At 33.8% G+C, this 26,549-nt stretch overlaps 2 protein-coding genes and 1 pseudogene across 2 annotated transcripts; 1 reads left to right on the top strand and 2 right to left on the bottom strand.

Annotated features, from left to right (window-relative positions):
• Positions 1-674: 674 nt before the first annotated feature.
• On the top strand, positions 675-11,743 carry LOC120215101 (annotated as a pseudogene).
• Positions 11,744-12,312: 569 nt separating this feature from the next.
• LOC120215210 (serine carboxypeptidase-like 45) lies at positions 12,313-14,476 on the bottom strand. The gene is made up of 9 exons (XM_039212944.1): positions 14,098-14,476; positions 13,923-14,018; positions 13,687-13,779; positions 13,517-13,596; positions 13,147-13,428; positions 12,942-13,066; positions 12,746-12,838; positions 12,553-12,670; positions 12,313-12,475 (listed from the first exon to the last, which is right to left on the bottom strand). The coding sequence occupies exons 1-9, from the start codon at positions 14,450-14,452 to the stop codon at positions 12,326-12,328; spliced, it is 1,392 nt and encodes a 463-aa protein (XP_039068875.1). The 5' UTR covers positions 14,453-14,476; the 3' UTR covers positions 12,313-12,325.
• Positions 14,477-22,880: 8,404 nt separating this feature from the next.
• Positions 22,881-23,552, bottom strand: LOC120215103 (protein NETWORKED 3C-like). Its single transcript, XM_039212874.1, has one exon. The coding sequence runs from the start codon at positions 23,550-23,552 to the stop codon at positions 22,881-22,883; it is 672 nt and encodes a 223-aa protein (XP_039068805.1).
• Between the last annotated feature and the right edge of the window lie 2,997 nt (positions 23,553-26,549).

Raw genomic sequence — 26,549 nt, forward strand, 5'->3', positions numbered from 1 at the left:
TCATAGTACTTACCCTTTTTTTCTGTTTTGGCGATATTCATACTCTTGGTTTTGAATTTCATAGGCGAATATTGATATTTCCAAAGGGTAACGACGTGAATCATTTGTCTATGTATTTAGATGTTGCGGACACTGAAAGTTTACCCTACGGATAGAGTAGGTATGCACAATTCACTTTGGCAGTAAATAATCAAATTTATAATAAATATTCAATCAGAAAAGATATCGCCTTTTACCTTGATGTCCATACACGTATTGTTTATATTAAAGCATAGTGAGTTTGTTTATGGATTTAAATAGTTCGTAAAATGGTTGCATAAAAAATGATGATTTGATCTTGTATATGGAGTTGCATAATGACCCTATTAGTGAGGTTTTTAGAGGTTGTATTTGTCAAAATTAGTGCCAATTTTTTTGTTGCACTTGCTTGAACCTTGGTGGGTACATATGTACCTTGAAGAAACCGACAGTCTTCAGTGGTAGTGGCTTTATTTTATTTTTTGCTTTGGTGTTCTTCCTATTATAATAATTATTCGATGATCTCTATAAGATGTCCAAAAGCCTTTTTTCTTGCTTTCTCATTTTGTTCTTCTGTTCTGACATCACATGCAGATTATATTTTGGTATGGTATTATAGCTGTAATTGAACCTTTTCCCCATTCTTTAGGGCTGTTATGACTAAGTTTACCATATCATTGAGAGAAATTGGGACAGAAGAAGTTCTTCGATCCCAGGTAAATTTCTGAAATATTGTTTGAGCATGAATATCAAATTTATTACCGAGGAGTGAGGTCTAAAGATAACTGATTTTGGATAAATTCAACTTTCTGGCATTCTCCTACTACTTCTGGAAGAATTCTTACATACAGAAAATGATAATCTTTTAGAAATTTCAGTAGTGAATAATCTTTTGTTGGTAGTTTTCTTATGGATATTTAAAATTGCAATACACCAAGTTTTATAGAACTGTCCTCGTGTCAATTTTTTAAACTTTTAAACATTATGAGAATGTAAATGTTATAACTATATTGAACTTTGACACTGTATACAGTTATTTTCCAATCCTATTGACAATCAATAATATTAGACGTTATGAATCTCCAGGTTGAAACCGAGCTAAATGACAAATTACTGTAGTTTGTCAATATTGATTTACTTGAGGTCAAGGTAACCATCTGTCTTGCAAATGAGATTGAAGCTACTCTATAAAGTTGAGAGGATTTGGGACCAGCTGAAAGCTGGGTCGCCTTATTAACTTTTTCTATGAGAAACAGTTTATTAAGAGGAACATTGGTTAGATTCATCCAACTTCTAATGATCTGTGTATTAATCTGGATCATATCTGTTTTTATTTGTTTAGCCTTTTGTTTTAAAATATCTTCTATGAGTGCAGAAAGCACGTAAATGTTTTGACTAGGCTAGTCTCATTCACGATCCAACTTTAGAAGTTAAATTTGTTTTGCCAGTTTAGTTTGTTTGCTTGCTTTATTTACATTGCTTGAATTTGATATTATAGTTTTTGAGTTGAGGAAAAGTACGAATAGTAATATTGCCAATGTTTTGGAAGAGGTATCTTGCAGAATGGCTTGCTTTGGTTTATAATTTCATGTATCTGACATTCTTATCTATGCGTGTTGATAGATATTTCTTACATACTCTGACATGGTTGGAGTTATTCTAGGAACTTCATAATGCGAGGTCGACATTTGAACAGGCTCATTTTAATCAAGTGAGTGAATTGCTAGCAAATAATTTCTAAATTTATGTTGCTGATAATTCAAATTTGGTTCAAGATATGTAATTGCATGACTGTGGTTTACAATTACAAGTAACTGCTCTTTCAAATGTTGATGCCAGAAAGCGATTTGAGTTTTTGGAAGCTGTTAGTGGGATTATAGATGCACATCTTCGATACTTCAAACAGGTTATCACATGGCAGAATTTCTCAGTTTCTTTCTCATATCACTTGCTGAATGCATTGCTCAAGACGAATTTTTGTTATTTATAGGGCTATGAATTATTGCATCAAATGGAGCCATACATTAATCAGATTTGTTGTATAAATTTCCTCTAGACCAAGACATGTATCTTTACATCTCTGATTGAATTGTATTTTCTTCATCCAATTGTTTTCCTCAAAGAAAAAGGAAAATATTATCTCTATACCAAATATAGTATCAGTTATTTGAGAGATTAGTCATGGCATACTATAAGATTTTATGGTTGGTATGGTCTTTGAGCCAAACCAAAGCAAAAGGGAACTTTGTATCTTGTTATTACCGGTGATTCCAATGATTTGATTCCACTATGTATGCATATGTGCTATTTGTTGAAATACAAGTCCTTCCGGTCATTACCTATGCACGACAATCAAGGGAAAGATCCAACTATGAGTAGGCAGCTTTAAATGAAAAATGCAAGAGTACAAACAGCAGGTTGATAGAGAGAGCAGATGGTCGGTATACAAGCAACAAGTAGAAGTTCACATAAAATGATAGAGGCAGTAATGCAGTCTGCTGAGAAGGGGAAGTCTTAAAGAAGATATTAAGTTATCCTATTTTATTATTCCCACTGATGCTTTTGCATCTATGTACTATATATCTGCATCTGAAACTTTGGATATTCCTACAGGTTCAAACCATTCGACAAGGTTTTCTGTCAAAATGTTCATCAAGTTTGAAAGGGGACTGGAAAAGAAGATTTTTTGTTCTTGATAGCCGTGGAATGTTGTATTACTACCGCAAACAGTGCAACAAATCATTTGTAAGACTCTTCCTGCTCCTACTTTGGGGAAAACGTTGAAAAATAGTGCTTGAAGTGATGTTTGTTATCAACGCTCTATTATGCTCTTATGATTCTTCTTGGTATATTAATATGGGTTCGGCCGTTAGCTTTCCGTCAGTGAAATAGCTCTGAAATTGGATCTGGATTATTGGGTCGATGGCTTTCTTCTTCTCATCATCATGATGGCACGTCACACAGTGAAGCTGCTTACATCCACAATTAAAGTTGATGAAAATCTATACTACTACAAAATACCTATATAACTTCAATTCATATTTTTTTACTAAAAATGTACTCTCTTTCTTCTCATAAATTCATTGTCTCCTCTATGCTTTAATCAATACTTTACCTTCAAAATGTTTTTTAAAAATATAATATTGTAAATATATTTTATAATTTTAAATTGTATTTAATATATTCAATAACATTATAATGTGAAAAGAATATGAAAAAATTGTTGGAAATAAAACACTCACACAAACAACTTTTATTGAAACTCAAACAAATATTACAAGAGCACTCTCACTCAAAAATAAAAACTACAACTCACTCTTATAAGACTTTGCTTCTTCACTCACTTAGAAGCTCTTAATTTTTCTTGATGCTTAAACTAAAATGGGAAGGGGTATTTATACTACTCAAGAACAATCCTACACCACACAAATAAAATAATTTAAACCATTAAAGTCTACAAATACCTAACTCTCACCTAACTAAATTGATGTAAGCAATGACATCTTCATCTAATTGATGTAAGCAATGACATCAATTTAGTTTGGGTTTGGGTTTAGGCTCCCATAATGGATCAAGTTTATGATCCAACACCCCTTTAAACTTGATCTTGTGATTCCTAGTAAGTTCCTTAATCTTATGAAGTCTTCGCTCGTCAGTGGTTTGGTAAAAATATCGACAACTTGATCTTGTGACTTCACGTATTCAACTTCACATCATTTCTTGCAACACACTCCCTTATATAGTGGTAGCGAATATCGATGTGCTTGCTTCGATTATGGAATACTGGATTTTTTGCTAAGGCAATGGCTGACTTGTTGTCGACACAAACCTTGGTAGGCTCTTCTTGTATCAAACATATCTCCTTCAATAGATTTCTCAGCAAAATTGCATGACAAACGCATGAGGTAGCAGCAACATATTCCGCTTCACAAGTGGACAATGTGACAATCGGTTGTTTCTTTGACATCCATGTGAAAGCAGTATCTCCCATGAAAAATACAAATACAGTAGTTCTCCTTCGATTATCTATGTCTCCACCCAATCACTGTCACTATATCCAACAAGCTTGTAATCATTAGAAACTGAATAGAACAAACCAAAGTCAATTGTACCTTTCAGATAGCGAAGAATTCTCTTTGCAGCTTTAAAATGGGTGGTTGTTGGAGATTCCATGTAGCGACTAACCAATCCAACTGCATGAAGAATATCGGCCTCATGCAAGTTAAATAGCATAGAATTCCCACCAAACTTTTGAAAAATGTTGGATCTACACTTTCACCTTCTTCATGTTTGGACATCTTGATCATGTATTCTGTCAGGGTGCTTATTGGCTTATAGTTCTCCATCTTGAACTTCTTCAGGATCTCTTTTGCATAGCTTTCCTGTGAAATGAAATTACATCATTTTTTGCTTAACTTCAATGCCAAGGTAGTATGCCATGAGCCCCATGTCTGTCATCTCAAATTCTTTCATCATCACATCCTTGAATTCATTAAATATGCTTGGGTTGCTTCCGGTGAAGATCAAATCGTCCACGTAGAGACACACGATCAAAATATCTCCATCTTTGATCTTGATATATAGAGTGTGCTCGTAGGGACACTTGTTAAAGCCATTCTCTTGGAAGTACTTGTCGATTCGATATTCCATGCCCTTGGTGCTTGTTTTAGCCCGTAAAAAGCCTTCTTCAACTTCAACACATTGTCTCCATGCCCTTTGACTCCGTAGCCTGATGGTTGCTGAATGTAAACTTCCTCTTCAAGAACTCCATTTAGGAAGCATACTTTACATCCATCTGTTGTATCTTCCACTTGTTTTGAGCTTCCAAAGAAATGATTAGTCTGATAGTCTCTAATCGAGAAACAGGAGCGAATACCTCATCATAGTCAATTCCAGCCTTTTGACTATAGCCTTTAGCAACTAGCCTCGCCTTGTGCCTTTTAATCTCTCATTTGGCGTTTTGCTTTGTTTTGTACACTCATTTGATACTTATCGCCTTATGTCCCTTGGGAAGTGAGGTAAGTTCCCATGTGTCATTCTTCTCGATGGCCTTGATTTCTTCGTCCATCGCATCTCTCCACTTCTTTTCTTATACTACTTCTTGAAAGCTCACTTGTTCACAATCAGCAAACAGACAAAATAATGTAATATCATCTTGTCGTTCAGTTACCTCATACAGATCTCTAAGGCTTCTTGTACGTTGCACAACTCTTTCACTTTGACTCCCACTTGACGATGACGAAGGTGATGAGTCTCCTTGAGTGGTTGATGTTGGTGAAGTGGGTGGAGTTTCAAGCTCTTGTTGAGGTTCATTTAGTTGTTCCCTCATTGTCTGCTCATCTTCTTCAAACTGAGGAAATAAATTGAAGTCATCTACATGAGAGTTAAAATCCCATTCTCCTTCTTCGTTGAAGACCACATCTCAACTAATCACAAACTTCTTATTGTCTGGATTATAGCTTGTAGCCTTTCGAATTAGTATCATAGCCGATGAAGATAAAACTCTCTTTTATCATCAAGCTTTGTTCTTCTCTCATATGGTACGTGAACATGGGTTATAATTCCAAAGATTCTCAAGTGGGAAATTCCAGGCTTTCTTCCACTCCATGCCTCTTGCGGTGTCTTTCCCCATACACTTATTGTTGGAGATCGGTTTGACAAGTAGACTGCACATGCTACTGCTTTCGCCCAAAATTCCTTGGGTAGTTTCTTGCTTTTGAGCATGCTTCGTGCCATGTCGATGATTGTTATGTTCTTTCTTTCTGCGACACCAATTTGCTGGGGGGGATCTAGGAACTGTCATTGGTCGACGAATTCCATTTGCTTCACAAACTCTTAAAACTCCCTGGAAGTAAATTCTCCACCTCGGTCGGATCTCATGGCTTTGATATTTCTATCACTTTCTCTCTCCACTGCTGCTTTGAACTTCTTGAAGACTTCGAAAACTTCTGACTTCTGTTTCAAGATATATACCCAGTTTTCTTGAAAAATCATCAATGAAGAGAAGAAAATAGTTACTATTACCGAGAGAGCTTGGCTTGATCGGTCCACACACATCGGTATGGATGAGCTCAAGTGGCTTCTTGGCTCTTGTCTCTGACTCCTTTAGAAAGCTTTTCCTAAATTGTTTCCCGACTAGACACCCTTCACAAAGCTGGTCATGATGGTTGATGCAAGGTAGTCCCATCACCATCTCCTTCTTAGATAGCAGCTCTAGACCTCCAAAATTGAGATGTCCAAATCGAAGATGTCAAAGCCATGATGCATCTTTGTAGCAATCTTTCAGGCACTTTGCAACATCATTTTGTATGTTGATCAAGAACATTTTATTCTTTGACATCGGCACTTTAGCAATGAAGTTATTCTTATCATTTTTTATAGAAAGATTATAATTATTTATATGAATATCATAACCTTTCTCTACCAGTTGCCCTAAACTTAAGATGTTACTTTTCATATTGGGCACATAGTAGACATTTGAAATAAATTGATGTCTCCCATCTTTCAAACGGATAAGGATGCTACCTCTTCATTTCACTGCTATTGTGTAATCATCTCCAAACGAAACATTTCCGCTTACTGACTCGTCTAGCTCCACGAACATGTCTTTCCTTTCACACACGTGATTGCTTGCACCACTGTCAATATACTAGGAATTTGCTTGGCCACCATCAGCTTCCTTTCGTGCTAGAAGAAGAGTTTCTTTTCCATCTATCTTTTCCTCCACGTAGTTGGCCTTCTCCTCAACTTTGTTGTTAGGAGCTCTACATTCTGAAGCATAATGCCCTAAACTTCTGACAATTATAACATCAAACTTGAGATTTGTCATATCTTGAGTTCGGATTGATTCTTCCATGGCCTCATATTAAGTTTTCTCCTTTCTCATAGTTATTGATGGAATTATTATTGTTGTAATTCCAGCCTCGTCCACGTCCGCGACTTCCACCTCGTCTATGGCCTCTACCTCTGCCTAGGCCACGTTAGTTTCTATTATTGCGTTGGGTTTCATGCATATCTTTGAGTTGCAGCTTGAGGAGTTGCTCAGTAAACCTATGTTTCTTCTTATGCTTCTCTTCGTATGCTTGTAATGATCCTTGGAGTTGCTCGATCGTCATTTCTTCCAAGTCTTTAGTTTCTTCAATCGTCACGACTATGTGCTCAAATTTGGGATCCAATGAACAGAGTATCTTCTCTATTATCCTCACATCTTCCAACTTTTCACCATTTCTTTTTAATCGATTAGAAATGGCTACTACTCTTGAGAAATAATCTAAAATAGACTCGAATGTTTTCATGTGTAAGGATTCAAATTCACCTCTTAATGTTTGGAGACGAACCTTCTTCACTTGCTCGGATCCTTTGTAAGAGGTTTGTAGCTTCTCCCATGCTTCCTTGCTAGAGCTTGCACTCGAAATCTTTTCAAAATCATCATCATCTAATGCTTAATAGATGAGGTAGAGAGCCTTCTTGCCTCTCTTTCTTGAATCCTTCAAAGTTTTCTTTTGATCTGGTGTAAGAGTAGCAAAAACATCATCATCTGCAGGCTCGTTATAGTCTTTCTCTATAATATCCCACACATCTTGTGATCCAAGAAGTGCCCTTCATTTTGATACTCCAATTGTCGTAGTTGTTGTTGTTGAGTGTCAGAACTTGGAATGGTGCCATACCATTTTCCATATCTCTCAATATAATGACTTGATTTTCTGGCAGCAGTCTTTAGGTGGTGCGTGACGGCACGTCAAAACTCAGATTGAGAAGATTTTGGCGGCGGCGGATTCCTCTCGTCTAGATCTTCGATCTTTCCAACTCTCTCTGATGCCACTTTGTTGGAAATAAAACACACACAAACAACTTTTATTGAAACTCAAACAAATATTACAATAGCACGCTCACTCAAAAACAAGAACTACAACTCACTCTTATAAGATTTTGCTTTTTCACTCACTTAGAAGCTCTTAATTTTTCTTGATGCTTAAACTAAAATGGGGGTGGGTATTTATACTACTCAAGAACAATCCTACACCACACAAATAAAATAATTTAAACCATTAAAGTCTACAAATACCTAACTCTCACATAATTAAATTGATGTAAGTAATGACATCTTCATCTAATTGATGTAAGCAATGACATCAATTTAGTTTGAGTTTAGGTTTAGGCTCCCATAATAGATCAAGTTTATGATCCAACAAAAATATATATAGTTAGAGAAAGTAGAATAATTAGAACCAATGCGTATCATAATACTATAAATAATTATAATTTAATTTTTATAGAAACTTGAACAGCTCACTCAACTCGAAAAAATTATAGTCAACATAGAGTCATAAAATATGATTCGTCAACTCGAATAACTTGAAATGTTTGACGCGACTCTACTCTACTCAATCGAATGCTCGCCCCTACTTGAAATGGTAATTATTCAACATGTAGAGAGATTTTTTCTCGTTGTTTCCTTACCTTTATCAATGTATTGACATTTGTACTCTTATAACTTTTCAGTGTCTTTCTGCTAGTCCCATGGGAAGTCATCGATAAGCTAGTGGGAGTAGTTCTTTTGAAGTTTTGATTTTGGTCACACTGCTGTTGAAGAGTACAACATTGACAGAAACCTTATTAGTGTACTAATGAACACCAATCAGGGACTTCATAACATCAAAGGTCTTGTCTGAAAAATGAAAAGCCAATTGATGTACTGCGAAGATCTTGTGGGAATGAGAAGTGTGCAGATTGTGGTGCCCCTGAACCTGATTTGGCATCTTTGAATATGGGTGTTCTTTGTATCGAGTGTTCTGGTGTTCACCGTAATCTCGGGGTTCATATATCAAAGGTGAAGAGAATAGACCATATATGACCTTTTTGTTCATCCTTACGAGAAGTCTGCATCTCTCGAGAAAAAAGTGTTTTATTGATCAATACACTTTTCTCTTGAACTTTTTAATTTTTACAGATAAATGGTTCTCAGTAATGATAATGGTTAATTTGAACAGGGATAAGATGTATAACATCTACTAGTGATTGGATTATAAGAATTTAAGAATAAAGAGAACAATTGGTCTTTTGCTCGTTTGGATTTGTATTTTTATTCTTTTATGGAATAATCTATGTTTGTCCTTTTAACCGGATAAAACCATCACTTTGTTGTCATTAATGTTGCTTCCACATTTGTGTAGCTCTTATATTATTGTTTGTTCATATTTCAGGTTAGGTCGCTTACTCATGATGTAATAGTATGGGAGCCATCCGTTATAAGTTTGTTTCAATCTCCCAGCAATACCTTTGCTAACTCAATTTGGGAGGAATTGTTGCATCCAAGAAATGTTTTCCATGTTGATCTTACCCTCACAGGGCATAAAATATTCTTTTTTTTATGATTAAAATACAATGGATGTAGTAAAAAAAATAAGATTAAGGGTCACTTTTGCCCCAATTGTAGGCTTAATTTATCATTTTTACTCCTATCGTATTGTTGCATCAATTTAGCCCTTAAAGTTGTTTAATTGTATCATTCTATACTATACCCCTAACTTAAAACTCTAAATTGATAACCCTAAACCCTAAACCATAACATCTAAACCCTAAACTCTAAACCATAACATCTAAACCCTATACCTAAACCTAAACTCTAAACCCTAAACTTAAAATGATACAATTGAACAACTTTGAGGGCTAAATTGATGTGAAAATATAATAGAGACGAAAATAATAAATTGGGTATACTACAAGAGCAAAAATTACCCTTAATCCTAAAAAATAAAACTAAACTTGGTTCTCTAGCTTCTTGTCAATAATGCTTATGGGAAAGCCTTGTCATTCTGATTCTATATCTGTAAAGGAGAAGTTCATTCATGCAAAGGTTTAATATTTTTCCTTTAACTGTAGTATTTACATTTTTTAACTATTTCCCATAGTTGGTTATGTGTTAATAAATGTTCTTGTCTATATGTTCTCTTTGAATATTGGATAATTGTCTACGTGGTCAATTATGGTGCCATTGTTGTTAAGACATGCTCCTAAGCACCAAACAACAAAAAGACCTCAAACCCTTTAGGATGAGAAACATTTGATATGGCACATGCCAGGTTTTCTAGGCATACTTTTTGGTATGGTAGCAGGTGTGGAGAATGTCTGATTGAAATTCTCTTTGATTTCTTTGTTTTATTTATTTATTATTTATTCATTAACTTTACCCTTTTATAGTAAAGGAATGGGCAATATCAGACTCTTCTTTTTGAATGTTTGAGTATTCAACAGCGAACATAAGATTAGAAGGAAATCATGTATAATGGCCCACAAAAGAGGGGGTCGGGGGACTGTATGTTTTATGGGTAAATTGGACTGCTTTTAGGAGATTATTGTCAGAATTATGTATCATAAGCTTATACTGTATATATACTCAGACAAAGATACAAAAGCACACATAGTCATATTTGGCCTTTTTAATCCCAATCAAAATGTCCTTCATGCTGTGCTCTAAATTTGGGGACTCATGAAATTCTGGATATTCTCAGATTTGTCCTTCTTTTCTTCTTTTTAACAATTTCTAATTATTTGATGTGTAAACAACTGAGAATTTTCTGCTTCCCTTCAATCTCAGTATGCTGAAAAGCTTTTCGTTTGCAAGCCAAAAGATATGCAACGTCCTCAATCAGTTGCACAACAGATTTGGGAGGCTGTCCGTGCCAATGATAAGAAGGCTGTGTACCGTTATATTGTTAATTGTGAAGCAGATTTAAATGCTCTGTACGAACAATCTTCTGGGTCTTTGTTAACCCTTGCCAAAGTGATGCTACTGCAGGAGCATACAAATGTAGGTAACAACTCCAGTTACATCATAGGAGATTCATCAGACAGATCCTCTGCTAGCTCTTTCAACTTGTTGAGTACCATTGAAGGCCAGACCACAGACGATTTAGATGGTTGTACTTGTACCCTACTTCACCTTGCCTGTGAAACTGGAGACATTGGCATGATTGAACTTCTATTACAATAGCAAATATAAAAGAAATGGATTCAAGAGGTCAAACACCACTTCATCGATGTATTCTCAAGGTCAAAGCTGCACTTGCTAAATTACTCCTTACCAGGTTATTGGCGGATCCTTATTTGAATATTCGTATGTTTGGTTAGTTTTCATTGCAATTAAATATGTTTTTGAGTTTATTTGTTTCACACCAATGGCTGTGTGCTTTTGGAATGTGACAAAGATATCTCATGGTTTTCTGCAGGGGAGCAGATCCGCAGGCGTTAAGTAGAGAAGGTAAAAATCCTCTTGAGCTTGCAGCGGAATTAGATTTCGATGACAGTGAGGTCCTTGCTTTATTTTCAGACTCAAACAGGTAACTAGGGTAAAAAATGGAAGTTTGAGCTGAAGTGCGAGATTTGAAAAATGTATCGGTTTTGGTTTTCGAGTGAAATTATAATAATATCTAAAAGTTGAAAAGCCGGTTGTAATCGGAAAGGATGTCACCGATGTTTGGAGGGGTATTAAACAGGAGTGGGAGGTTGTGCTTGTGCCATGGGCATAGTTTAAAATTAGTACCCTCAAGGCAAAGATGGTTTTCAATGCAAGAAAGAATGGTTTGCTTTATAGGGGAGGGGAAGGGCTGGCATTATAAAGTAATAATGCAATGTGTTGTGTTATTAGTTGGATGTAGCTGTTGAGTTGAGATTAGATTTTAGTGCAATTCTGTGTTGATGTACATTCAATTTATATGTTGTAGTACTGGTGCTTGCAAAGATAGTACAGGTTATATGGTGTTCTTCAGCTGGGAAAATACTGCTTCACAAAGTCTACCTCAGCAATTGCGATGGACATTAGTGCTCAAATGCTTGTCAAATCCAATGGTGTTAACATGAAATAATGTTGTGAATATTTGACATGACAGAGTACCAGCAGTGCGGCCAGAAAATGTATCGGGGCCATCACCATTAAAGCAGGAAAAAACAGTGATTCGGAAAGCAGAGTTTACTGCCGAGGAGGTAGCCGACAACGGAAGAAAACTCAGCATATCGGTTATGTTATCGAAGCCTATACTAGCTTTAGAATTCAATTGCCTGGAAATGCAAGTTGAAGCTCCCATTATAATGCGTAAACCAGGGTTTATATATATATATTTCCTTTATTTGACAGCTGAGAGCTTTACAAAACTGTTACAACACTGAGTGATAAGAAACCAAGGAACAAACAAACAAATGCAATTTTCAGATTTTCAGTTTCAGCAATCAAACTTTACTTACAATCTCCATACTTTACTTACAATCTCCATCTGTATTCTCAACACAAGAACTTTCAACCGTTGAGAAATCAGAATGCTTCCGGTAACGGACGCCCTTCCAAAAACGCCTTGAACAGAACCAGTGATCTCTCCGGCTGCGAGAACGGGGCTTCATGAGATGCTCCTCTAATTGTGGCAAAGGATAGAATGTTACCATAAACTTGAGTCCACCCACCAACCTGCAAGCAAATAGTGATAACATCATGTACTAACATCCATAAAGTTCAGAATTCAATAGTCTTTCATTGAAATTTACCTGGTGTCCCCCGAACCAAACTCGGTAGGCCACGGTTGTCCTCAAGCCTATTTCCTTGGCCAGTTGATCAACTAATGTTCGGCTCCCGGTCAACGGGATAACAGAATCTTGATCTCCACTGTATTTAAAAAAAGACTTGTGAGTACTATACTCAGAAAACATGAAGAAAAGCTTTTACAGTGGACCATTTTACCTGTACACCAAGACTGGAATTCCAGCCTTCACGAGTCTGCCGACGATAGTGATAGTTGGTATCTCGATATCTAACAGTTCATAGTCTAGAACACTACGAGAAATTACAAGGAAGATCTATAAGCACAAAATCTCAATTCTCAAATCCAAATAAACAAGGCAAATCATCGGATATGAGTTCTGCCGTAGAGAATTACTTGCTGCAAACAGTCCATTTACGGACTCCGACGAGACGAGCATGGAGAGCCTTTTGCACATCTTGCCTGTTTAGATAAGCAACCGTTTCATCTTCCACACAGACATCTATTATCTCACCAACTTGCTGTTTAGAAGAAGAAAACCGAGTCAGAAACAAGTAGCAACGACTAGAGTGGAACGTAAGACATTTACAGTTGAACTCACTTGGGGAGCAAGGATTTCGGATTGCGAGAGCACCGATGATATGCAGACATCGAGGGTAACATCATACTTGTCGACAAATCGACTGGTTTCGGTACTTACTTGGCTCATCACCCTTGAACAAATAGGAGAAACGTTCCCTCTATAATACTCTCCGACGTATCTCGAGTAATTACAAGAAGAGGTGAACAGTTTGTACGTAGAATCCGATATCAGCCCATGAGACCAGAAGAATTCAGCCCTCGAATTAAAATCAGTAGCAAATTCCAAAACAGGATTACCAAGCTGCAATCAATTGGAGCAAACAAGTGAATTAAAAGAGAGGAAAAAACACCAGAACAAGGACTGTAAATTTCTTTACTGAACTACTCACGGCTATTCCTTTCAAATTGAACAGCTTTTCCTTCTTGTTAAACAGAGTAATAAGCTCTGCCAGCTGAGGTATGTAATGACCTGGTTTTAGACATGAAAATTAAGAACACAAAATTAGTGCCGAGTCAAATTTCAGACAGAAAGAAACAGTAATCTGTAGCAAAATGATACCAGCATAGCTTTCTCCTGTAATGAAGAGGCTTCTGTTCCTGTAGTGGGGGAATTTGAGGAACCAGTTTTGCAGAAAAACCAGATTGTCCCTAGCTACAATGACAAAGAGAGACAAAGTTTGAAAAGATGAACTTTTTACAGAAAACAAGGAGAGAGAAACAAAACAAGAACAGTGAGCAATGAATATTGCATTACTGTAAATATTATGAAAATGGGTTTAGAATGGAGAGTTTTACCAGTGATCTTGTCACCAACAGCCTCATATGCGGAGTCGTCTGCAGAGTAGGAGAAGCCAACTCCAATTGGGGACTCCAAGTACAGCATATTGGCCTCTGCAAAACAATGAGATCAAAAAGAAAATTCACCACTGATTAACAACAAGAACACACAACAATTAATAGACAAGTATACCTCTATTCCAGCTATATTCGTTCTTGACCAGCACTTCACCACTAGGCCTAAATGGTCCATTCTCAGAAAAGGCTCCAACCCCAAGTGAAGAGCACCCAGGCCCTCCGTTGAGCCAGAGGACGAGAGGCTTTGAAGCTGGATCTACTTCAGCTTCTGCAAAGTAGTAAAACAAAGCTCTCTGTTTCTTCTCATCGACGGTCACATAGCCCGAGTATTGTTGGAACCCAACATTGGGTTGACCCGGTAATCCAGATATCCAATCAAACAGACCTGGAAAGCACTCGACTTGGACAGAAAACAAAACCTCAAGTAGAAATAAACACAATGCCACTGATCTCCTGCCTAAACAACCCATGGTGTGTTCTTCTTTTTCCTCAGATAAGACTAAAAAGGGAGAAAAGAAGAAGAAAAGCGAGTTAAACAACAATGTTTGCCGAGTGGGGTTGGATTTTATAAAGAGAGTAGTTGTTCTTTTGTTACTATTCTATTACATTTATTTATATAATAATGATAAACATAAAAAGAAGTGTATTTTAGTGCAGGAGCTGAAACAGATGCTAGTTGGGTACATTTTTGGTTCACTTTCTCTTAAACTTGGAGATGGCTTGTGGGAGCTGAGTTTAAGGAATGGTGAGCACAAAACTACTTCTACAGTTCTACTAGTTATACTGTATTGAAACTACGAAACTGAACATGAAAGTCTGAGAAAAAGAAATCAGAAAGCCAAAGAATTCTTTGTTGTTTTGTGTGTTGCTATCAGCTTTGGTTTAGTAGCAAGATAGAACATGCATATTGTGTTGTGTTCAGGGGAAAGTTGCTATCTTTCTCCACTGTTTACTTTTTGGGTCTTTTCACATTTTCTTTGTTTTGCTTTATAAGTATCAGAGCAAAGTAAGTGCGTCATAGTGACATAGCAGAGACAGAAAACAATGAAAAAAGTAATATTTACATAAATTATAAAAAAATAAGGAAAAATAGAAATATTAAAAATAAATTTAATATTTAATAAGTATAATAAGTTTAAATATAATACTTAACGATTGATTTTAGTTTTTTTAAATGTAATTTAATAAATGTTATTTCATTATAATAAAATATTATATTCATATAAGAGTAAGGCAAAGTAAACTAAACAGTTTTAATTCATATCAAAATCTATTTGCAACGATGTTAGGTGACTAATTTTATGATTTATTATCTTGATTTAAAGAAAATAAATTTTAAATCCATACAAAAAGCTCAGTAATATATTAATTTTGTATAAATATTAAGATTATCAATACATGCTATAAACGTATCATTTTCTCTCTTTTTCTTTTCTTTTCTTTTTTGTTGTCCTCCTAATTCCAAAGTTTAGTTTTGATTAATCTGAATCGACCAATGTTACACACCTAATTTGGTAGGTGAATCTTCCAAAAAGGATTTTTTGTGTAGACAAAATTTCGAACTCGAGACAAACTCAAACAATATCAAGTTGTTTACCACTTGAATCAACTCTTGTTGGTAACATATGATTTTCTTTAAAGTAGTAATGCATATTAATAATAATGAGCGTATTGATACCAATAATCTGTTTGTACAATGGGATAAGGCACTAAATCACTTAAGCAATGTCATGAGTTTGAATCATGATATTTGTAAATGAAGTAAACTAGGTTAGAAGGGTCGCACTCGCTTCTACAGTAGTCGATCCAAATTATTCGATAATTATATACATGTAATTATAAAAACAAAAAAAATGGTAAAGAAAAAAATATTAAAATCAAATATCAATCGTAGTTTAATTTACATATTAATTTTATCAATTATTTAACCATTAATAAGCTTTTTCATGTTATATGGACTTGTATGTAATTATTAAATCACGATAAAAGGTTTTTTTTTAGTTTAAAACGATTAATTTGTAGATTAATGTGTAGAATCAGAATAAGTGATTGTTAAGATATATAAATTTGATCCTTTTTAATCCAATTCATATTTTATTAAATTATTGGAAAGAAGACTATTTTGTTAGAGGTTAAGTACCTTTAATTTACATAATAAATTTAAACAGTTTATAAGATAATTAGAAATTATCCACTAATTTTTACAAATTTATGTTTTACCCCTCAAATTATAAAGCCGTGCCCCTAATCCACGTTCAACATGGGAGAAACGTATTAACTGGTAGAAGAAATCTGACAATGAAATACAAAATTTACTCCATCTATTGTGGAAACTAATACTTTTGGTTTTGGTTGACTGGAAAAGTAAACCTACCCTCAACTGTGTGCTTCTTGTTGAAACCAAATCGTTGCTTTTGCGTTGAGTTACCTGAGCTATGTACCTGTCCTACAAGCCTCTCCATTGAACACTAAGCTTGACAAAACATACATGCAGACATACATGTATGCACACATACATACATGTGCTTTTTTGAGACATAAAGAACAGTTAGCCTGGGAAAATGTGCAGGAAGTGGAGCATAAAGCTAACGCCTTTGAGGGTTGTGGTGGACTCGGTCTTCAACCGTAAGCATTGTTTTGAAAACCGGACCGGCCGGTTCAATTGGTTCAACCGAAACTGTTATCTAGTTCGGTTCAATCTAGATCGGTTGAAACGTTATTGGTGAACCGGCCAGAACCACTGAGCCAATCGGACCGGCTGAAAACTGGGAAAACCGGAAAAATCGGAAAAAACCGCCAATTTTATTTTTTTTTAAAAAAAATTAAATCAAACAACGTCGTTTGTTAAACGAACCAAGTCAAACTCGAGTATTGCTGAGCTCGACTCTAACTTGAAAAATTTAAAAGTAAGCTCAACTCGATTCAAACTCACGAGCTAAAAATTATGAAGTTTAACTCGAACTAGAAATATAATATTGAAACTTGAACTCGAAAAGGTTTGAACTCAAAAAAAATTTAGAAGCTCGATTGAAGCCTAAAATTCGAGCTTGATTGAAGTGAAATAATAGTTCACTCAATGCTTACCAAAAGGCTCCATGATTTTGAATGTCAAATTACCTCTATTATTTATAGAAGTTAGTTGAGATGATCTTCTATGTTTCTTAGCCATGTGAGATTGTTTTTTTAAAAAAAATAAACCAAACAATATCATTTTGTTATGATTTTTTTAGCCCAAATTTATTTTTTAATTATAGTTATATAATTATATTTATTATTTAATATGTTTTACCTTAAATATTATGTTGTAGTTAATTTGAAGCATTTTGTTTCACTTGATTTTATGGTTTTTAACTTATATATGTTATGACTTGCTTTGAATATGAATTGTGATATAAAAAATAATTTTTTATTAAATATTTTTGGTATTTTTATTTAATTTTTTAAATAATTATGACGTCGTCCGGTTCTTTCGACCGGTTCGACCGGTTGAACCAGTGAACCGGTAGCATGACCGATTCGCTAACCGATCTTGTTCTGAAAACCATGACCGTAAGCAAAGTTAAGTTTCCATCATTTTGGCTTCTTCTCTTACTTCTTTAGGGTTTTATCTTTTCCTTTTCCCCATCCACCAACCAAATCAATACTGTATTTTACCAAGCAACATACAGAGGGAAAGCAACTTAACTTTTAAAAGAAAGAAATATCCGATATTGAAGGTTCCCCCCCCCGGTTCTAGAATGGACATAGTAGCTAGGAATAAGACCCCACAAGACAAATAAATGTTTTACCATATTCCTTCAATCATAGTTTTGATTATTCTCCCCTAAATTCCTTTTGCTTTTGGATCTGTTGCAATCACTTGATGATATACCTTTAAAAAGGGGCTTTTTGGATGAAGATAATATATACAATCACCTCATCTGATCTACCATTCAAAAGGCCATTCCCCACTGTCAAGCTTAGCTATACTTACGTAGGCAAAAGCTGAAGTTCGTTGTTTGCAAGAGAATGGGGAATGATGCATGCAAATGTCACATAAATAGGATGGTTATGTATTGAGTCAGGTTGAGTTATTGTCCATCTGAATTATAAGCAGATTTGAAAAGTAAACTACTCCACCTGCATACGACTCGATCCGGTTTTAAAAGGGTCGCACTTAGACTTGATTTTTGAAGTCAAAACTCACATCTAGAGCCGTAAATGAGACGACACAGATCGTGAGCTACTCGAGATCGACTCGGTCAAGTCTCGATAAATATTCGGATCGAATAGACTTGAGTTGAGCTCGAGCTCGACTCGAATTCTTAACGAGCCGAAACGAGCTACTTGATACTCGACTCGAAAAGCTCGTGAGCAACTCGAAAATATAATATATTAAGATTTTATTTTAAAAAAAAATTATTAATAATATTAACATTTATGTGTTGATTGTTTTTAAAAAATACAGTAAAGTTTTCATGTATTTAAGGTTCATGTTCGAGTTTGAGTTTGAGACTTCAATATAGTTAAGTTTAAGATTTTTTTTTCATTTGGAGCCTTTTCGAGCTGCTCACGAGCTTCAGTTCAGGATTTTGAGTTCGAGTCGAGCTTAAAAATTTTTAGCTCGCGAGTTTTCGAGTCGAGTCGAGCTCCATTTCAGAGTTTTCGAGTCGAGTCGAGCTCAGCAATATTCGAGCTCGACTCGGCTCGTTACACCCCTACTCACACCCGACTCGCTCAACACAATTATATATAAATTTTTTATATAGGATCTAATTGAAAAAATAAAAAAGGAACACTATTGCAATTATCCTTAAATATACAAGTGATCACTATTATATTATATATGATCTGATCGGGTCAAGTTTTTTTACCCTAAAAAAAATTGACTCGATTGAATCCTTCAAAAAATATTACTTATTTCCTAATTAAAAAATCAATATAACCAAATCTTGTCGGATCAAAATCTCTCTAACTCGGGTCAAATAACCATCCCTACGCACAAATTAACCTAATGTGAACTACTTTTAAGACTTTGGAACTTTGGCCTTGCCTTTTAATTGGGCATATATGATAAGGTCAAGATGTGAATGATTTCCACTTGAGCATGTCTGGAGAAAAAAAAATCTTCAATCTTCATCATGCCAAAAGCATGCATTCCTATACCAACACATATTCAAACATCTCGATACCTCCTGCAGATAAAAGCACCCTCCCCCTTGTCTCACTGGTGGATTGGACCACCTCAAGTAACTTCCATTACAAACAAGGTGAGTTTGACTATTAGCTGCAGACTAACAAACCCCACATCAACGTACGTAAGATTTTATAGTTAGACAAATTTATAAAATTTTAGAAGGATAAAAATAGATTATTAACAAAAAAATATCTAAATTATATAAGAATTTAAATTTTTCAGGAGAAAATCATCCCATCAACCCCTCTATCGATCCCTAATACCCCATCTAATCATTTCATAGAAAAAGAAAAGTAAAGAAGGGTAAGTTGATTTTATCCACAACATTGTTTGAAGGTTAGTTTTTTTAGATATGGTAATGGACGAGGAAGAATAATTTAAGTAAAAAAACAAGTCATAAATGTGAGTGTTGGCCTTATTGGTGTTTTGTGGGTGTCTTTCTTTTGTTTCCCCATGCGCACCTTTTTACAAAAAGAAACCAATATTTTACCTCCATCTTTTCTCTAGGCCACACTCACATGATGCCTTTATATGATGGACCCATCTCCTTGGTAGATGATTCCTTCAAATGGTGGTTTGGTTTTGGACTTTGGGGACTCAAAACACAGACTATATAGCGTGCTGAGTGCCATACTCTGCAGCTGCAGTTGGTGTACTTTTTTTTCTAAGATTAAAGAATTAGATGCCCCCAACTGTTCCCAATATTTCAACGGACATTTTGCAACGGTACATTAGTTAAATGACAAAATTTAAAACCCTTCCATTATACTATGAAATGGGGACATCAATATAATGTGGTGCAGGTGTTGCAGTAAAGTCGAGAGAGCTCCATTCTGTATGCTTATTTATTTTGACCTTTCACATCGAAATTAAGTATCCCAAACACATTTTATTTATGGACATATATTTATTATTTAAATATTTTTTATAAATAAATTTTTTATTTAATTTTAAAATATTTTATATTTAATTATATATATATAATGAAAAACGCAAGCCCAACGATCCAACGGAAATTCTATGCAAAACCATCAGTTCATACATTATTTTATCAGAATTATATATATCTAAATTATTTTCTATACTATTCAAAAAAAATTAATGGATAAACTATGTATTTGGTCACCTACTTATTCTTATTGTTCTTGGTCATTCAACCATTTTTTTCTTCAAAATCATACTAACATTATATTTTTATTATGTTTTGATTATAAGTCGTTAAAAAATAAACAAAATTGTCGATGTGGAATTTTTTATTTTTCAACGATTACATGTCATTATCTTAGGATGATGCGTCAGCATCACTGTTATTTTTTTAACGAGTAATCAAAATGAAACCAAAATATAACGTTATATATGATTTAAAAAAATAATTAGGCGACTAAAACAGAATCGAGGGAATAGGTGGCCGACTAAAAACGTATTTTATCCTTTGTTATATTACACAAAGACCTGATAGATTGAATATTTATATCTTTTTATATTTATATTTAGGGTAAAGAACACAAATGATTTTCCGACTATAGAGACTATTTTATTGAGTACTCCAACTATTAAAAGTTACAAAATGGTCCCCCAATTATAAGGAGTTATTTTGTTAAGTCCCTAGACTATAAAAATTTACAAAATGATCATTCGACTATTCATTATGTTTCAAACTCGTCCTTTTTCGTTAAAAAAACGGTCATCTAAGTTGGACATTAACATGTTGATTGAGATATAATAGTCGTTTGTAATTATGAGATCAGATTTTATCATATCTCAGTCATCAAGTTAATGCCTAGCTCAGACTGTCGTTAATTTTTTAATGAAAAAGGATGAGTTTGGAACATAATGAATAGTCGGGTGATCATTTTGATACTTTTAATAGTCAATGGACTCAACAGAGTAACTTTTTATGGTTAAGGAACCATTTTGTAACTTTTAATAGCCGGTGACTCAACAAAATAATATATTATAGTCAGGTGACTATTTGTTACTCTTAAATTTAATATAAATATTATTATATGAACTGAGACTTTAATTAAATAATTATCCGTTAAATAATCAAGTGGGGAATTTTTAAAGAAATTTAAAAGTGTAATTATAAGTACAGTTAGAGTTAATATATGTCTAAAAATATAATTAAAATTAAATCATACAAAATATAATAGAATTGAAAGACTCCTGAACTCCATGAATTGATGAAAGAAAATATAAGAAAGAAAAAAAACCCTTTAGTCTAGAGTTTTCAATTAAAGAAATTAAATAATTTTCAATTCAACAATTAAAGGATAAGGAAGCTTTCTATATTCTCATGGCAGCGACCAAAACTTGCAACAATTAAAGAAATTAAATAATTTTTTATTTTTTAATATAAATTATTTTTTATTTTTAAATAATACCACATGCCATATATTTATTAGATAATTTATTTTTAACGCATAATTGATGTCATCTTAAAATGATTACATAATGAAAATTAATCATTTACTTTAACCACGAATTTAAATATTTAAAATAAAAATATAATTTCAACACTTCTTTATCAGTTAAAAACATATTTATAAACATAATATTAATTTTTTTTGAATTAATCACTGGTATCCCAACCCAATTTAAACATATTTAAAAACATAATTTTGAATTTTTCATATTTCTTCTTTCTGTTGTTGATAAAAAATTTAAGGTTCTTTAAGTCCCCATTTGTATTGGCCCAAATAATCCTCACACTAATTAATACTTCATTTGCATTGTATTGAGTTTTAAATCTTAATGTTATAATCGGAAAATTTGAAGTAAACTTGATTGAGAAAAACATTCTTAATGAATTTTTATAATATTTGATATGAATTAATCAATTAATAGATCAAATAATAATTGTTAAGAAAAATAATAAACTTTAAGAGACGTGCATATAATAACTAATGATATTAAGGGTGTGTTTGGTTCGTGAAAAAGATCGTTACCATGAGAATAATCTTTTTTTGAAATTGTATTTCTATGTTTGATTTGTCATCATTCCACCCAAATGGTAATAACTTATTACTAACAGTAACTTCTTTTGATTAAAATGATGAGAATGTCATTATCTCAAATCCTATTTGATTATTTCTAACATTTTAGATAAGATTATCGTTGAAATAATGAACTCTTTTCATGTGGATTCTTCTTAGTTCTTTTTCTTTGTACTTAACTTAAAAGTATATTAAATTTAGGTAATAAAAATTGTTTTATTAATATTTAATATTTCATGAGGTGAAATTGATATTATTGTATTAGAATAAAATTAATAATATTTAATTTAAAATTATTTTAAAAGTTATTATTATATAAGATTTATTGATACAATATAAGTACGTACAATAAAGTTCTTAAAAATTATTATTATCATAAAATTTATTGATATACTATAAGATTTATTATATTTCTGTGAATTTTCATGTAAATATTTGTAATTTACTATTGAAAGTTTAACTAGTTGAAAATAACATATATCAAAAAAATAATTTAATCTTATCATATTCGTTAAATAATGTAATATTACATTCACGTTAAACAAACCAAACAATGTAATACAACATTCTCATAATAATATTATATTCTGGTAATCTTATTCCTAAAAATAATCGTATATTTCGAGAACCAAACACCATGTCACAAGAATTAAAAGCAATAGAGTAAAATATTAATATTCCAGTAAAAAAAAACCAACAAACCTACCTAATCATCTATATTTCATTTCATTTCATAAACTTTCCGAGGAATATCCACTTTAATCTTGATACTTGAGACTGAGTCTTCCTGGTAACTCTGTGGTTTCCTTTCATGGCCTTGTTCTCATCCATCATGTTCATCTTGGAACAAAGATCTCTAATGGTTTCTCTCTTCGTGTCATTTCTCCTTATCAACTCAGCCTGGTGACTCAAATTATCCTCTACAAGTTCCGACACCTTGTACCTTAGTTCATTCCACACCTTCTCATGCTCTAACATGGCAGCTTGATAACCATCACTCGTATTGCGCTGGAATCCAATGCCATTGATCACATTCTTCTTCCCCTGGTAGCTTTCGTCGTCCGGCGTCATCTTCGAGTTCTCGATAGAGTCCTGAATAGAAGCTTGCACATTCAATACATCATCTTCGAATTCGACCTCGAGATCATGATCTTGCACTGATCCATTACCTCGAACTCGACCGACAGGACTCGATGAGTTGAGTTGGGATCTCAGCTGGTCATACTTCTCAGCCAAGGAGCAGCAGGTTTTGCGCAAGTCCTCGATCATTTCGATGAGCTGAGGCCTCTTCTGATAGTACATTTCAGCTCTCTTGGAGAATGAATCCCCGTCGTTTTGCACGATAATGCCAAGAATAGCATTTACCTTCACATCCAAATCTGCATAATTCATAAACATTTTTACAAACCAGTGTCTGAGCATGCACCAATATAATTATAAACATAAACAATATTACCATTGGAGGTTGCAGTGACATTAATGCATTCCATTTGAATCTATTATAGCGCCACTCTCAACTGAATAATGTATGTTCCTTGTAAGTTGCACATGGGCCGAGAGGAACACTGATAAAAGAAGAAGAAACAGTATGGGGAAAGAACCCCACAGAATTGAAGACAAATTGATTTCAAATGCGTAGGACTAAAGTAAAAAAAATTATTTTGCCTTCTTGTGTGAGCCAAGGAATATTATTGAGCTTGTGTCTCGTTGAAGCAAATGCAAACCTTAACATACACACATAGCTGAAAGGAAACAAGCTGGCTAGACTTGTTAACATGCATGGGCCCTATACTATTAATATTGGGAATGAGACATAATTATATTAATCCAATATAAAAATAAGTTGATAAGATGATTTTTTTAAAATATTTTTTAAAATAATATTATATGTATAATTGAATAAAAAATTAATTTTATGTATGTAATTGTATCATGTCAAAATTACAAATTTCATCACTTAACTTTATTATCACTTCTATTTGACCTTTAAAGTTTAAATTTTTAATCTAATAATTGAACTTTTGAATTACTCGTGTTTTATTCACCTGACCATTTATATTCTAACTCTGTGTTGACTTCACTTTTTTTTTATTAATTTTTGAGCCATGTAGACACTAGTTCACATTCCAAGCACCGTTTGATGTGAACGGCCATTGCGTCGATCTCGTTAGACCCAATTTTTTTAGATTGCCTTAAATTGATCCTTTAAGTTCGAACTTGACATATGTTTCACTTAAATTTAAAAGAGAAATCAGTTCATCAGCCTTTACCGGTGCCTGAAACGAGCTATTTCCTCGACACCATCATTCACTATCAACCAATTATTAGATCATCTTATCTCCATCATTACCCCCAACAACCACTGCCCTTGTTGCCCACGACCCATTTCATTACCATCTTCAACATCAACTGCCCTTGCCTCCTCCGAAACATCACATACCAGAAAACCCGTTTGACCTAGTTAACAAAAACAATTAATCAAAATGTTCAAAGATTAAACGTTGTAGGAACTCTCAATAATTCCATGGCTACACATAGAGACAACAATGCATAGTATTCCATTCTAATAACGGCTCTTAATAATTTAGTGAATTCAACAATCGAAGGTTGTGTGTACTTCTTAATTATCTTATTGAGCGAAGTCAAAGCTTCACCAACATTATCAAAGAGATTGCACTTTTCTTGATTTCCCTGTAAAAGCATGAAAGCGTTACATGTAGCAATGGTTTTAAGATAACGAGAAAAGGGGAAATGGAAAATAGGAAAATTCATTCGACCATTAACGATTTGAGGGATAAGTATTGATGAAATAAGCTTACTCGTATCTTGAAATTAAGGAAGATAGAAAAGTAAGAGGTGGAACTTGAAATGAAACCACAATTGGTGGAGGCACTACCACAACAACTTTTGTTCTCTATCACAAATGGTGATGGCACTACCACAACAACAATTTGTTAGACGGTCCCAACAGTGAGAGGGTAGAAGACACAATGAAGAAGCACATACTTTGGAATCAGTGTGATCTAACAGTAAACGAAGAAGACCAAAGAATTAAAAATCGAAGTATTCGAGGCTAGATTCATGGAGTTTATAGTATTTTCCGGTTAGAGGTATGTAGATGAGCGTCAAAGTGAAGGCTTTGTGGGTTTGTGATGCCTGAATTCCTTGATTATAGGCTTCAGCTCTGTTCATTTATTATTATTTTGAGTTCTTTGCTTGTAAGGATTCCAAGTTGTCTTTTAAGTTAATAAAATCTTTGGGTACTCTTTTTTCCCTTTGACTATCTCACATCGAGTGTTGAGTATGAACGAATTTTTTATTGAGGTCACATCTATTTAAAAAAGAAGAAGATAAAATTCACATTTAAGAGGGAAAACGAGTTTGATAAGTAGAAAATTTTAAGACTCTTGGTCATCGTTAACGATGGCCAATGGTGGTTGATCACAACGAGAGGTGGTTCAAATCTGGGCAGATGGAGAGAAAATAAGAGGAAAAAATAAATGATGAAAATTAAGAAAGCATGGAAAATTGGGTTTTATATGGATCCAAAACTATATTTTGGTGTAAATTTAGCTTTTATTTAATGACACCGTTTTGGTGTCATATGTCATGTTATAACATCGTTAATTATTTAATGTTGGAATGAGGGAAACAAGAGAAATTTGAAAGAGTGATGATTAAATTGAAAACTTTTAAACTTTAGTGATCAAAATACAAGTGAGAAAAAATTGAGTGATGAAATTTATAATTATCTTAAGTTTAATTATTATTTTATAACTTTCAAAAGTTTATTGACCAAATGATCAGTTTAGACATAATTAGGTGACCTCTAATATACTTTATCCTTTATAATACTATGAAAGAAGGTGCGCGAGTCCATTCTTTTTTATGATTGAAGAAGGTAAATCTTACTCCAAAACTTTGTACTTTAAAGTCATCTTGTCGTCATCAAATTCTTCTAACATTTAGAAATCATTAGTTTTATTAAAAATAAAAAAATAATTAAATTACAATGAAAGTTGGCAACTACAACAGTAAATTAAAACACATAATAAGAACATTTTTATATAATCATTAGTACAAGAAACAAGTTACTTAAGATCACAAGATCATATAAGGAAAATGTTAAAAACCTAACAAAAAAAAACTCAATAAAAGGTAGTACGAATAGATCTAACTATATCGGCAAACGAACCACAAAATGAGATCAAATTACTAAAAGACCACCGACAAATCGCAAATCAGAACTAAGCGACGTGAGAAAATTATCCACGAACATAAATAACGTATCCAAATCCAATCTGGTGGTCTAAAACAGAGAAGAACAACATGATAACAAATGATCGAAAACATGTCAAAAGCCAGAAGAAAACATGTCCTAGAGGAAGAATTATT

The sequence above is a fragment of the Hibiscus syriacus genome, unplaced genomic scaffold, assembly GCF_006381635.1.
Source record: "Hibiscus syriacus cultivar Baekdansim isolate YM2019G1 unplaced genomic scaffold, ASM638163v2 tig00110114_pilon, whole genome shotgun sequence".
NCBI classification, from domain to species: domain Eukaryota; kingdom Viridiplantae; phylum Streptophyta; class Magnoliopsida; order Malvales; family Malvaceae; genus Hibiscus; species Hibiscus syriacus.

What these genes read in the sequence shown, in the direction of transcription:
- LOC120215103 (XM_039212874.1), bottom strand. Translation starts at nt 23,552, where the DNA reads ATGTTTATGAATTATGCAGATTTGGATGTGAAGGTAAATGCTATTCTT.
- LOC120215210 (XM_039212944.1), bottom strand. Translation starts at nt 14,452, where the DNA reads ATGGGTTGTTTAGGCAGGAGATCAGTGGCATTGTGTTTATTTCTACTT. An exon ending in CGAATATAGCTGGAATAGAG is followed by an intron (nt 14,019 to 14,097) that starts GTATACTTGTCT and finishes ATTGTTTTGCAG; the next exon opens with AGGCCAATATGCTGTACTTG. An exon ending in ATTCCAGTCTTGGTGTACAG is followed by an intron (nt 12,671 to 12,745) that starts GTAAAATGGTCC and finishes TTTTAAATACAG; the next exon opens with TGGAGATCAAGATTCTGTTA.